The sequence below is a fragment of the Apodemus sylvaticus genome, chromosome 2, assembly GCF_947179515.1.
Source record: "Apodemus sylvaticus chromosome 2, mApoSyl1.1, whole genome shotgun sequence".
Taxonomy (NCBI): domain Eukaryota; kingdom Metazoa; phylum Chordata; class Mammalia; order Rodentia; family Muridae; genus Apodemus; species Apodemus sylvaticus.
Window position 1 is genome coordinate 160,867,436 of NC_067473.1, and position 13,616 is coordinate 160,881,051.

At 50.7% G+C, this 13,616-nt stretch overlaps 1 protein-coding gene across 1 annotated transcript; it reads right to left on the reverse strand.

Moving 5' to 3' along the window:
- Positions 1-539: 539 nt before the first annotated feature.
- On the reverse strand, positions 540-5,200 carry Cd27 (CD27 molecule). The gene is made up of 6 exons (XM_052174905.1): positions 4,749-5,200; positions 4,467-4,598; positions 2,356-2,535; positions 2,088-2,153; positions 1,526-1,645; positions 540-1,299 (listed from the first exon to the last, which is right to left on the reverse strand). Exons 1-6 carry the CDS (start codon positions 4,882-4,884, stop codon positions 1,178-1,180), a joined length of 756 nt encoding a protein of 251 aa, XP_052030865.1. The 5' UTR covers positions 4,885-5,200; the 3' UTR covers positions 540-1,177.
- Positions 5,201-13,616: the final 8,416 nt, after the last annotated feature.

Sequence of the window (13,616 nt, forward strand, 5' to 3'; positions counted from 1 at the left end):
GGATTTGGAATTTTTAGGAGGCTGGACAGCTACAACGTGAAGTCTCATTTTAAATTGCATTTGTGTGTATGCGGTGTATACACGTCGGGGGGTGAGTATACCCAGCCGTGTCTGTGTGCAGAGAGTCAGTGAGGGCACTGAGTATCTTGCTCTATTCTCTACCTTATTCGTCAGAGACAGGGTCTCTCTCTGAACCTGGAATTGTTTGGGGGCCAACAAGTACAGTGATCTTCTGCCATCTCCACTTCAAGCCCCGCCCTTGCCACACCCCTTAACAGGGCCACACTGAGGGCTTGTTTGTTTCATATGCAGGCGTTTGAAGTTAGCTGTACACTTCGTCCTTCCCAGCTCTCTCTCACCCTTCTTTTATTTTCTTCCTCCTCTTCTTGTTCCCCACCCCCACCCCATGCCCCCAATTTTGTAGGAAGGGAGCTGGCACACAGAGAGCTTCCATAGCTGGCTTGACACCAGAGTCCCTGGGCCACAAGGCCTGGCTCTGGGCTCCAGTGTTTGCCTACATTGAGAGAAGACAATGTGTATAGAAGTAGGCAAATGAATTTATTTATAGTTTACCTCAACTGAGAGAAAGTCTCAGTCTCAGCTTTCCCACAGCACTGTCGCAACTTACAGGGAAGACAGAGCCAAGGCCAGGACGTCTGTGTGTCTGTGTGTCTGTCTTACGTGGCAATTAGTCCTTCTGGAACCAGGGCGCTGGCTGGTGGCCTATCACATTTATTTTATTTTATTTTGAATTGTGTGTATGTTGCTGTTGTTGTTGTTGTTGTAGGTACCAGAAGAGGTCAAAGGTGTCAGATCCTCTGAAACTAGCTGGTTTTGATCCATCTGACAGTGCTGGGAATCAAACTCTGGTTCTTTGGAAGAACAATATGTGCTGCTCACTGCCAAGCCATCTCTGGTGTCCTTGGGGGGCCATTTTCACCCGCAGCGTGTAGCTTTGCCAACTGGAAGGCTTCATCTAGAGTAAGTGTGTTTTACAGCTAGAGCCCCAGTCTCCCCGGCTTGCTCCTGGGGTCCTGCTCCTGTCCCCATCGGTCTCAGAAGGGCAGTTTGTCGAGTGTTCACAGGAAGGGGTTCTGATGACCATGGTGGGGGAGCAGGCCACCATCGGGTCTCTCTGGGTGGGGCCTCAGCAGAAAGGGCCCCACCCCTCACTGGATCAAGGGTAGGAAACAAGCTCAGGTTTCCGGTAGTCTTCCTGGACAGGGATGGCACTGCCCTCCTCCTCCCTGGGACACCTATAAGGACAAGGCTCTTCCGGCACTGTCCGACTGTCTCCATCTGTACAAAGACACGTAGCCAAGTGTTGGTCAGCAGGGGAGGGAAGAAGGGCGAAGGCGAGGAGAGAGGAGAAAGGCCTCCTGGGAGGGCTGGGAGGTGGGGGGCTAGGGGAGCCTGTGGGATGGACACTTGCGGAGCCAGGGTCGGTGGGTGAGGCCGGGGTGGGGGCTTTAGGTGTGGGTGGCAGGGCTGAGAGGGCAGGAGGGAAGGAAGACCTGTGTCTTACTTGGCCTGTGGTTTCTTCTTCGATGGAAGAACAAGAGTCCGCCCAGGATGCAGACAAGAAACAAGCTGGAGAAGGTCACAAAGATCCGGATACAGTCAGAGCTGCACAGGGCTCTGTGGGCTGGGATGGGAAGAACACATGGAGAGGCTTGGGAGGAGCATCTGACCCCGGACCCCTCCGCCCGTCTGTCCTTTCCCAGAGTCACCCTTCCACTGCTGGACCAGTCCCCTCTCTCCTAATCTCTAACTAAATCCACTTCCCCCTCCTTTGCCTCCAGCTCTGTCTGTCTGTCTGTCTGTCTGTCCTTTTATGCTTAGTGAGTGCATGTGTGAGTACAGGCAGAGTTCAGCCTAGTCCCTTGAGACAGGGTTCCTTTCTGATCTAGAAGCTTGACTGTTTTAGCCCTGGGTATTGGGTCACACTTGCACAGCAAGTCATCTCCTGAACTTTCTCCCCAGCTCTCCACCCCTCACCCAGTGCATAGGGGTTTCCCAGTGGCTGTTCTTCTGGCCTCTTTCCTCTATGCTTTCTCTCTGGGGTGGGGATTAGGAAGACAACTCACGTGACCGGTGGTGGCTGTAGACAGTTGAGTCGGGAAGCTGCCTGTGTAGGGGCTGGGATGGCATCTCTGGAAGAAACCGAACAAGTCACAGCAGGGAACCTCCCAGGATGTCCTGGGCTGAAAGCCTGCCATTTTGTAGGAGTCAGACAGAAGGAAGACAAGCTGTCCCAGAACCTAGCTGGGGGTAAACGCAGACTGGGCAGTGCTGGGCAGGCAGCCTTCTCCCTGCCCCCACCGGAGGCCAGATAGGGAGCAGCCTCCTACGTACCTGTGGCATAAGGTAAGTGGGTGGGTGGCGGCTGTGGGCTTGGGGCCGCAGATGGCTGGCTGGTCAGTAAAGGGGTTAGGGGAGGGTCACAGTCTGTACATTCCTGGTCCCTGCACTGCCAGCCCTTGGAGCAGGTGCACTCAGCATTGGCAGTGACTGTGCAGTTGCGGATGAGAGAACCTTGGGAAAGAGGAGAAGCAGGACACCACAGGGCTTTAGAGACTGGGTGTGCACTTGCCCCGACCCTCTCCTGAGGCCCCTGAGACTCACTCACAGGGTATGAATGCCTTCCATCCCTGGACCCTTACCTAGTTCCTCTCTGCCCCTCCCCCGCTGCCACCTGCCCCTTCACTGCCACCTGCCCCTCCCCCACTGCCACCTGCCCCCTCACTGCCACCTGCCCCTCCCCCGCTGCCACCTGCTGCCTTTCCCAGGCACAGAAACAGAAACTGAAAGAAGACGATGGTATGATTTTCTTTCCTATTCCCTGCCACCTTAAAGCTCTTTATTGGCATATCATATAGTACCCCCCCCCCCCGTGGTTTCTCTGAGGAACAGTCCTGGCTGCCCTGGATCTCACTCTGTAGACCAGGCTGTCCTCGAACTTAGAGGCCTGCCTCTGCCTCCCAAGTGCTGGAATTAAAGGTGTGCGCCACCATTACCTGGCCTTACTTTTATGAAGCTTTTTAAAAAACGATTTATTTATTTTATGTATGTGAGTACATTGCAGCTGTCAGACACACCGGAAGAGGGTGTCAGATCCCACTACAGAGGGTGGTGAGCTGCCATGTAGTTGCTAGGATTTGAACTCAGGACCTCTGGAAGAGCAGTCAGTGCTCTTAACTACTGAGCCATCTCTCTACCCCCATATATGAAATTTCCAACACTTGGAAAATAATTCAATTTGGTCTAGGCACAGTATAATATTTCTGCAGGACTTATCTGAAAGTCCCACAAAACCAGGCTTTTGTTGTGAGGTGTTTGCCTCAGCCTAACCTTTTGGATGGTTTTGTTGCTAGAACTTAGTAACCAGTTGCCTCCATATTCTAGAGCACATTCTCTATTGATGCTATTAAAGTCAGTTTCTACTTCATACATATATATACATATATGTGTATATGTGTGTGTGTGTATTTTTTTTTTTTGCAACAGCAATTAAAGAGGTTTTTTTTTTTCCTTCCCTATACACAAAGTGTCTCATCGGCAACCATTATTTCAAAGGGCCTCTTTAAATTGTGCTATTCTAGTGTGTGGTAACGCAGGACTCCCGGACCCCTGGCATAGGTGGGGAAGCGACAGGGAGTTTGGAAAGAGACTGCAGATATCCTACCTCTTCCTTTGCAAAACGTAGAAATGTATAAATTAAGAGAAATGACAGATCTAATCATCCCCCCCCCCAAGGCTTTTGTCCCAAAGGTCGCTATGCCCTGGTTTCTGGGGTTACTCCCTCCCAGTTCTGAAGAGCTGACCCGCAGACATACACTCTAGGGATGCAGGCTGTTCATTGGCTGGGAGTTGCTTTTCTGGAACCTGGGTTTCTGGAACTACCGTGGCCCCTCCACCACCCCCGCACTCTAAATTATATTTTTTTTCATTTTTGTGTGCACTCATGGACACATACGATCTCAGAGAACAACTTGCCAGTTGATTCTTTCCTTCTACCATGTGGCCCAGAGCATGAACCTCGGTTGCCAGGCTTGGCGGTGGCAGTGCTGTCGCCAACGTGACCGTCTCTTTGGCTTTGCCTGTTCTTCGGTGAGACAGGGTCTTGCTGTGTTGTTCAGCCTGACGGTGGACTCCCACGATCCCGTGATCTTCCTGCCCCAGCCTGCCCTGTAGTGTGTGACTGCACAGGCCCCCTCATTCCTCTGTTGTCCCAATCCTATCCATGGGGTCCTCCTCAGCCATCCCTCAAATTCTGCCTATCTTCCCTGAAACACCAGCTCTCCTCCCACAGGCCCAGCCCGGGGTACACCGTGTCTCAGCGTGGGCTCCACTTCCCACGAGCCTTGAAGCAGCTGTGGCTCTCTGAGGCACAGCCAGCCCCACTGCCCTTGCCTCCCTGGACTCTCTCAGTGCCACCTTCCACGCCCGCGCACCGCCGCTCTCACCAGAGTTACAGTGCCTGCAGCTCTCGCAGTGGGGCCGGGTGTGGTAGTCTGGAGAGAAGGAGGTGCCTGGTATACACGGGTCACACTGAGCGGCTGTTCTGTCCTGGTCACAGTCCTTCACAAAGAATGTACCTGTGAGCAGAGGGTCCCAATCAAAGTCCAGGCAAGGCGACGGCTCTGGGCTCTGCAGGTTGCCTGCCTTTGCTTCAGCTCTGCCTTGTTCCGAGCACTCCCCTCATCTTAAACAGCAATCCCCCCCAACCCTGCTGAGGCCACTCTTACCTGGCTCACACATCTGGCAGCAGAGTCCTCTCACAGTCCTGTAGTGTTTGTCTGGACAGCTGTTTGGGGCTAGGGTAGCTGAGAGCCCTACCAAGGTCCCCAGCATGCAGAGCCAGTAGGGAGGTGGCCATGCCATGGCTCCTGCCCAGGGAGATCTTTTCTGAGCCCCAACTGCTTGTACTGAGGCACTGGTGGTTCCTGTGTGCTCTGGGCAGCAGCTACTGCGACTCCACTTGGGGGGGTAAACCGACCTCTGAAGGCGGTTGTGGCTGTTTTGGTTTTTTTGTCTCTCTCTCAGCCTCCACCCCCTTCTCTTTTCCGCACTCTGGAGAGACTATGAAGGGCAAACCCAGCCCTGCTGTTCTTCACAGACATGTGCCCCCCTTGGGCACCTCTCTTGGTAATGAAGCCAGGGTCTGACCTATCTGCACAGCTGCTTTTACACAGCTGCTGCATACCCACAGCTGCCCGTGCTGTGGACAGGATGGACGCTGGGTGCCCTCATCCGTCCCTCCCCGGTGTGTGTCCTCTCTCGCAGCCCAGCCCTGTCAGAGATGACCGGAAATGAGCAGAGCGCACACTGTTTCTGAAGCTCTTAGAGTCAGGTTAGTTTTAGAATCATGGCATTTTCAGATTCGGCCTAAAACTAGCACCACACAACACCCCATTAGAGGTAGGGTAACACGGCTAAGCCCAACTGTTGGGAAGACGGTCTTATATATCCCAAGGGAGCCTCAAGGTTACTTTGTAGCCAAGGATGACTTGAAACTTCTGATCTTTCTGCCTCCCTCTCCTGAGTGCTCCTGGTTTTGTCACCATGCCACTGCTGCTGATGCTATAGCAGTGTGCTGTGTTACATTTGTGTGGTACTGGGGACTGAAGCCAGGGCTCTTTGCATCCTGGGCAAACACTTCTGTCTGAGCTGTAACCCCAGCTTGGACACAACACACACAGCAAAGCTATTGCATGTACAAAGAGGAGGCATCATAACAACCAGCCTTACATAACTGAGGTCTGGTCATCTGCCCATACGCGCTCTTCCAGCATTGCATGTAATTTAGGGCAAGAGTTAGCTCTGTGTCTCCTGTGTCCCTTTTCTGTTCTGTGATATCACCTACAATTCCCTTTAAACCGTGTGTGTGTGTGTGTGTGTGTGTGTGTGTGCAGGTGCTCATGTGTATGGAGGTCAGGGGGCAGCCATGGTTTCATTCCTCAGGCACATCTATGAGGATGATGATGGTGATGGTGATGATAAAGAAGATGGAGATGAAATATTATTTCTCACTGGTCTAGAACTTGCCTAGTAGAGGAGTCTGGATGACCAGCAAACCCTGGAATCCTTCAGCAAACCAAACAAAGAAACCAACCCCAAAACTCAGGCCCTTGGCCTTGCACTTTCCTGAGTGAGCTATCACTCCAGCCTGGTTTCTTTTCTTCTTACTGCCAGCCTGTGACACAGATGTGACCAGCTGCCTCTGGGAACTTTTGCCAACCTTCCTTGACCCAATCCCATTTTTATCCCTCCTTCTTGCTTCTGACTGTCTTGCTCACTGGTACCGGAGCCATCTCTTTTCATGGCCCTGGGCTCCTTCCTACCTGGGCCCTCTTTAAGCCTCATGCTCCTCTGGGAATTCCGATTTGAGGATGCTGGCGTTGCTACGCTGGAGAAGCATGGGCCGTTGAGCCGCTCCACGCTTCCCCCACCGACTTATCTCAAGGACATGTCTCATTTGGGGTCTTCTCAGTTGTTTCCATCGTGTTGGTGAAATGTCACAGCCCTGTGGTCGCACCTGGGGGATGTTAGATCTGCTCTCTATTTCATGTTTCAGCTTCCTGTCTCTTCATTTTTTCCACCCTCCTTCTCCCCTGCCCCCACTACAGCTCTTCAAGGGTCCACTCAAGCTAGGAGCTACAGTGTGCTATGTTCAAAGGAAACCATGCTCCACCACATGCCCATCAGAGACCGCGACAACTTTAGAACTCAAGGAATTTCCTTCCTCTTTCCCAGGCTCCAACGTCTTCACCGTTAGTCGTAAATCTTAAGGCAGATGTCATGGGGTAGGACTTGATGTGACCTGGTGCTGAGGAACTTTAGAAAGAAAGTTGCTAAAAGGGGACTTTGAGTATACAGAGAGCTTAACATCTTGGCCAGACCATGAAGTCTGTACTCATGCTTCTTCCACCTCTAGGGTCAAAGCCTGTCTTCCTCCACAGGGCTCAGAACAGGGACAGGGCCTGCCTGCCTCTCCTGGGGATAACACTAGTGTTATGTTTTAGATATTGTGATGCTTTGAGTAGATTTGGGCCCCATAGACTCATATGCTAGATTGCCTGGCCCAGGGAGTGGCACTATTAGGAGGTGCGGCCTTATTGGAGTGGGTGTGGCCTTGTTGGGGTAGGTGTGGCCTCACTGGAGGAAGTGCATCACTGGGGCAGTGGGCTTTGAGGTCTTCTAAGCTCAGGCTCTGCCCAGGGTGGATGGTACTCTCCTTCTGGCTGCCTTAGGATCAAGATCTAGAACTCTGATCTCCCCCTGCACCATGTCTGCTGCACGCTGCCTTGCTTCCCCTCATGATGATAATGGACTGAACCTCTTAAACTGTAAGCCAGCCCCAGTGAAGTGCTTTCCTTTATAAGAGTTGCCCTGGTCATGGTGTGTCTTCACAGCAGTGGAAACCCTAACAAGACAGAGATGAAGTGTGCAGCACAGGGCTCACGGCGGAGCCGCAGAGCCCTGGGAGGTAAGCAGGCTCTGTCTGTGAAGCGCTCCCCGATGACCTCAGGGCTGAACAGGCAGTGGGGCCGCGTTAGAATCAGTGGCTCACTAGGCTCAAGCCTTTGAATGGGTGTCTTACCCTCATGCCCCGCCTTCCTCTCTCTGTCTCCCTCGTGTGTCTCTGCTTTCTAGCTGCTGTGACGTGAGAGGACTCTGCCACACCCTTTGGCCATAAAGTTCTGCTTCACCACAGGCCCAGAAGCCATGGCACCTGTCAGTCAGAGGTCGACATTTCCAAGAACGTGAGCCAAAACAACTCCTTTCTCCTTTGAAGTTATCTTCTCAAGTATTTTGCCGTAACCATGACAACACATCATCTTTCATCTTCATATTTTCTTTTTTTAAAAGATTTATTTATTATATGTGAGTACACTGTAGTTATCTTCAGACAGACCAGATCTCATTACAGATGGTTGTGAGCCACCATGTGGTTGCTGGGAATTGAACTCAGGACCTTTGGAAGAACAGTCAGTGCTCTTAACTGCTGAGCCATCTCACCTGCCCCATATTTTCTTTCCCTTATAAAATTGGAACTCCTAAGCCGGACATGATCATGTGTGTCTGTCTGTAGTTCTCTGTCCTCAGGAGCTTGAGTGGGAAGGTCATTTAAGTCCAGGAGTTTTAGCTCATCCTGGCCAAATCAGAGAGACCTACCTCTTTCTCTCTTACACACACATGAACAAGCATTATGACCCCCAACTCCATATCTACTAAACAGTGACCTTCCAATCCCCTCACCGTAGCCCTCCATAGGCTTACTGATATTTGTATTTCTTCTCTGAAGAAATGTTTGAGTTTCGCTCAAGTTTAAATCATCTCTATTTTAGCTACTGTTTCAGATACTAATCTCTTGTTAGAAATATGTTTTTGAAAATATTTTAAAATTACTTCAAAAGGTCTGTTTATTTTACGTGTACGAATATTTTTTTCTCCTGCCCTGGTAGGAATGAAGATATCTTTTGGCTATGGAAATGACTGCAAAAATGGTTCCCCAAGAAACTGTAATTTCCCCAGGAATCCCATGCTGGGAGAAAGAAAAGGCTGAAGCAGCCGGGCGGTGGTGGCGCACGCCTGTAATCCCAGCACTCTGGGAGGCAGAGGCAGGCGGATTTCTAAGTTCGAGGCCAGCCTGGTCTACAGAGTGAGTTCCAGGACAGCCAGGGCTACACAGAGAAACCCTGTCTGGGCGGGGGGGAGATAAAAAAGAAAAGGCTGAAGCCTGTGCCAGCTGGGAGGACCTTGCCATGTTAGATGGAAAAGGTCAGTTAAAGTCACTGTTGACTCAGAGCTGCTAAACCCTAGTCCCAGAGAAGGGGCTCTTGCCTTGTGTCTTTAGGTAGACCCAGTGTCATCACAGCGGTCCCCTCCTCTCCCGTTCCCTCCCTCTCCTCTCCTCTCCTTCCTCCTCCCCTCCCCTCTCTGTGTAGTCCTGGCTGTCATGGAACTCACTCTGTAGACCAGGCCAGTCTTGAATCCAGGGATCTCCCTGTCACTGCCACCTGAATGCTTGAGATTAAAGCCACCCACAGCTCTGCTGGGTGTGTTACAGCAAGCAGTCTCAAGTGGAGGCAGAAGAACAAGAGGCCGTCACATGAGAACTCAGTGCTGAAAGATGAAAGGTAGAGGCAGGGAGCTGGGGGCTGAGGTCAGGCGCTCACCTGTGCCAGGCAACTGGTCTACCCTCGCGCTGCATCCCTAGCTGAGGCCCTAGTTAGACTTGTGGCTTACAGAACCCAGAGGCAGGAACTGAACAGAGATCACAGGGGAACAGTGCTTACAGGCTTGCTCAGCCTGCTTTCTGTACAACCCAGAACTATCCCTCTAGTGACCATACTGCCCACGCTGGGTTATGTTTTCAGCAGTAGGGTCTTAACATCTAACTGCGGTGGACACTAGGAGCAGCGGCAGCAGCATGTGCTGTTTGGAGGGCCTCTGGGAAGACTTTTTTGTTGTTGTTTTACTATTTAGAAAGCCGATGGAGGCAGACAAGTGGTTTGCTGAACTTCTTTTGTTTAGATTTCCCTTAAGGTTTCTACTTTATTTAGGAAGATGTATTTTCCAGTTTCCTGTCTGGTAGCTTTCAAGGTTTTCTTTCTCAGACTCTGGGGAAGGGGAAGCCACGGACAGTGCTTGCTGACAGCACATTGGCACCTGCCTCTGGACTCGGTGCTGTCCCTGGCCAGGGTACTTAACATCCCATTCTGATTTTAGTTATAATTTTTTTTTTTGAATAAGGATGATGGCCGTGCACCACCAGGCCCAGGTTATACAGTGCTAAGTGTCAAACCTCACCTCATTCAGGCACAGTCAGGTGGCACAGGCTTTAATCCCAGCACTTGTGAGGCAGAGGCAGACAGATCTTTGACTTTGAGGCCAGCCTGGTCTACAGAGTGAGTTCCAGGATAGCCAGGGCTACACAGAGAAACCCTGTCTCAAGAAACAAAGCAAAGCAAAACAAAACAATATCCCCCCGCCCAGTACAACAAACAAAAATCCTTAGCTCTGAGTCCATTCGAGAGAGCAATCTGTTCTCTGAGTTACATATTCACCCTTTTGCCCATTTCTTTCTGGAGAACTGAACCCCTATTTGAAAGAGCGCGGTGCAGTGTTTCAGGTGTTTGTTGTGGGAGCTGAGGTCACATCTTCTGGGCACCTCCTTTGTGGTTTTCTTTCTCGTTCTGTTTTTGTCTTAGGGCCTGTTGACACCCAGGATTGCATGTGACCACAGTGTAGAGAGGTGATTCTGATATGAAGTGAAGTTGATTTATGAAATCAGATATCCTGTGAACTGGCCTGTGCCTGCTTTAATGCTGAGTCCTGAGGGCTTTAGTCTGGGAAGATCAGACCGGTAAAGCCAGTCCTCAAAGTCACCAGGCAAGGGACCACATGCTGAGGGGAAGGTGTGGCTGCCGTTGAGAGTGCTCCTGGGACCCTGAAGCCCCTGTATCGGACAATCTTGGGGTTGGGCAGTGAGGCTGGCTTTCAGAACCGGATAGGTGAATGCTGTAAAAGCTTTCAGTGTTCATGGTCTGAATCACCTCTGTCCCAGAGCCTCTACAGTGAGTCTTCCTCTGCCTGGGGATAATGTCTACACACGCAAGGGTGACCGCACAAGTGAATTTCCTTTCCTTGTGTGGTGGTTTGAATAGGTTTGGCCCCACAGATTCGTGTGCGTGAATGCTTGACCTTAGGGAGTGGCACTGTTAGGAGGTGTGGCCTTGTTGGAGTGGGTGTGGCTTGTTGGAGTAGGTAAGTGTGTCACTGTGGGAGTGGGCTTTAAGGTCTCCTATGCTCAAGCTATAGCACTGTGGCACAGTCTCCTGCTGCTGCCTGTGGCTAAGCTCCTCCAGCACTGTGATGATATGGACTAAGCCTTTGAACTGTAAGCCAGCCCCAATTAAAAGTTTTCCTTGATAAGAGTTGTTCTGAGCTGAGCATGACGGTACACACCTTTCATCCCAGTACCCCGGAGGCAGAAACTGGTGGGTCCCTGTGTTCAAGGCCAGCCTGGTCTTCAGAGTGAGTTCCAGGACAACCACAGAAACCAGAAACCTTGTCTGGAAAAACAAAAACAAAAACAAAACAAAAAAAACACCCAGCCAATCAACCACTACCACCACCAAAGAGTTGCTGGGGTCATGGTGTCTTTTCACAGCAATAAAACTCAAATTAAGACACCTTGTTTAGGTGCTCAGAGGATCCTTACGCCTTCTTCCCCTTCCTTGTTACTCGAGGCAGGGACTAGGCAGGCAAAGAGGTCTGGTCCCTGCCTCGCCCAACATCTGAGACTAAAGTACTGCAGGTCCTCCGTTTCCCCCTCTGCCTCGAGTGTCATCCGAAGCAGGGGTAAACTGCCAAGGGCCGGTTTGTGCAGCCGAAGCCACATTGGTCCATTTTCAGGGATGTTACAGTGACGTGCTGTCGCATCAAACCCGCAAACTGGCTATGGCAGGACACTTGTGACGGACAGTGTAAATCAGCAGATGCTGCACATGAAGTGCTACGGCAGCCGGAGCCAGCTGTTAAACGCTGGCCCTCCTGCGCCTGCTCCCGGCTGGCAAGGGTGAGAACTGTCCCCTTCTTCATTGTTTGAATGGTAGAGAGACAGTGTTCCCTTCTATCTATGCCAGGCCTCTCCTGGCTGAAAGTACCCATGAGAATGCTACTCTTGTCTTCCTGGCCTGAGCACATAAGGATCCCCAGTGAGTAGAACTGGACAGGAGATCTCCCCTAACAGTGTCTGAACTACTGGCTGCATTTAAAATACATATAATACTTGACATATTTACCATTTCTAAGTGCATAGCTCTAAATATATTCACTTATTTATTTTTTAATTTAGACAAGATCTCACTCTGTAGCCCTGGATGGCACTAAACTGACAAGGTCTGGCTTTAAATTCACAGAGATCCTTTGCTTCCCAAGTGCTGGGATTAAAGGCCTGGGTCTCCATGATACCACATCATGTATTTTAACAGAGGCAATCAGTTATGGCTGGATTCTTGTCCAGCCCTCTTCTAAGAATGGAGCAGGCAGACAGCAAAGAGGAGTCATGTTATTGTCAGTCCCCGTCGGCAGTTCAGGACTGACAACTTTAAACGAGATAGAACAATTTATAGTGACAGCATCCTGGAGGGGGGTGATGCTGGGCTCAGGCTGGGATCCTGGAACCGTCACATACAAAGCTTCGAAAGCGTGTCAATCCAGGGCCACAGATAAGGCTGCGGCTCTGAGAAGTTTGTCATCTGATGTCTGTAGGCTGGAAGCCACCACAGGAATTCCTTTCATTTGCCAGATTGGGAGTTTAGAGATGGAGTCAGTCCGGGAGGATAGCTTGGGCAAGCTAAGGGCTTTCTCCTCCTTCTAATTTTTTGTTTGTTTGTTTGTTTTTGTTTTTCAAGATAGTGTTTCTCTGTGTAGCCATGGCTGTCCTGGAACTCACTGTGTAGACCAGGCTGGCCTCAGACTCAGAAATCCGCCTGCCTCTGCCTCCCAAATGCTGAGATGCTGGGATTAAAGACGTGTGCCACCGCTTCTTCAAATTCTCTTTCAAATTCTAATGCACTGTCTTAGTTGGGGTTTCCATGAAGAGACGTCGTGATCAAGGCAACTCTTATAAAGACCAACATTTAATTGGGACTGGCTTACAGTTTCAGAGGTTCAGTCCATTATCATTATGGCAAGAAGCATGGCAGCATCCAGGTGGGCACGGTGCTGGAGACACTGAGAGTTCTACGTCTTGGTCCTAAGGCAGCCAGAAGGAGACGGACTCATCCTCACTTCTGCAGTCGATTGGGAGGAGGCTCTCCCTCCATTGCAGGGAGCTTGAGCATAGGACTTCAAAGCCCACCTCCATGCTGATGCACCTCCTCCAACAAGGCCATCCATCCTAGTGGTAGCTTTTCCATGGGTGGGCGGAACATATTCAAGTATGCACTCTGTGCTTAGATTTAAGGGTTCCTTGGTAGGTTAAATGTAGCCATGAAAATACGGTGAAAACTAGAACCAATTGTGGAAGGGGTGGTCAACTGTGATTAAGAAGGGAGAACCTGACCCAGACCCCAAAGTTGCTAAGAGTTATCTTGAGGTGTGAGAGTCTGCCTCTGCTGCGTTCTCTCCATCAGTTCTGGTGGTCCCTGCAGGCCTGTTGCCTCTTTCCTACTTCCTTTGGCAGGGTGTGCTCTGTGGCCAATCCTCCTGGAGTATCTGTTGTTAACTGTCTGCTTCCTGGGATGTCAGGACAGTCAGAGAGCTCTGTACGTGGGTCCCCATGGAAAACCACAATACAAATCAAATAGTAAACATATGGAAAGGTGTCAAATTAAGAGCTATGCAGTGGAAGAATGAGCCAGGCCAAGCGAGATGGCTTAGCTGGTAAAGGGGCTTGTAGAACAAGCCTAAAGACCCGAGTTCAATCCCCAGAATCCCCAGAAGAGAAGCCACTTCCAAAAGTTGTGCTCTTGTGTGCCTGTGTTCACATATACAAATCTCTCTGTCTCTGTCTCTGTCTCTCTCTCTCTCTCTCTCTCTCTCTCTCTCACACACACACACACACACTAAAAGTAAAATAAAATTTAAAAGATCAAAAGCCT

Excerpts from the sequence above, each read along its gene's own strand:
- Cd27 (XM_052174905.1), bottom strand. The coding sequence starts at position 4,884 with ATGGCATGGCCACCTCCCTACTGGCTCTGCATGCTGGGGACCTTGGTA. Across the intron at positions 4,599-4,748 it reads CTGCCAGATGTGTGAGCCAG|GTACATTCTTTGTGAAGGAC; the intron begins GTAAGAGTGGCC and ends CTCTGCTCACAG. Across the intron at positions 1,646-2,087 it reads CTACAGCCACCACCGGTCAC|CCCACAGAGCCCTGTGCAGC; the intron begins GTGAGTTGTCTT and ends TTCCCATCCCAG.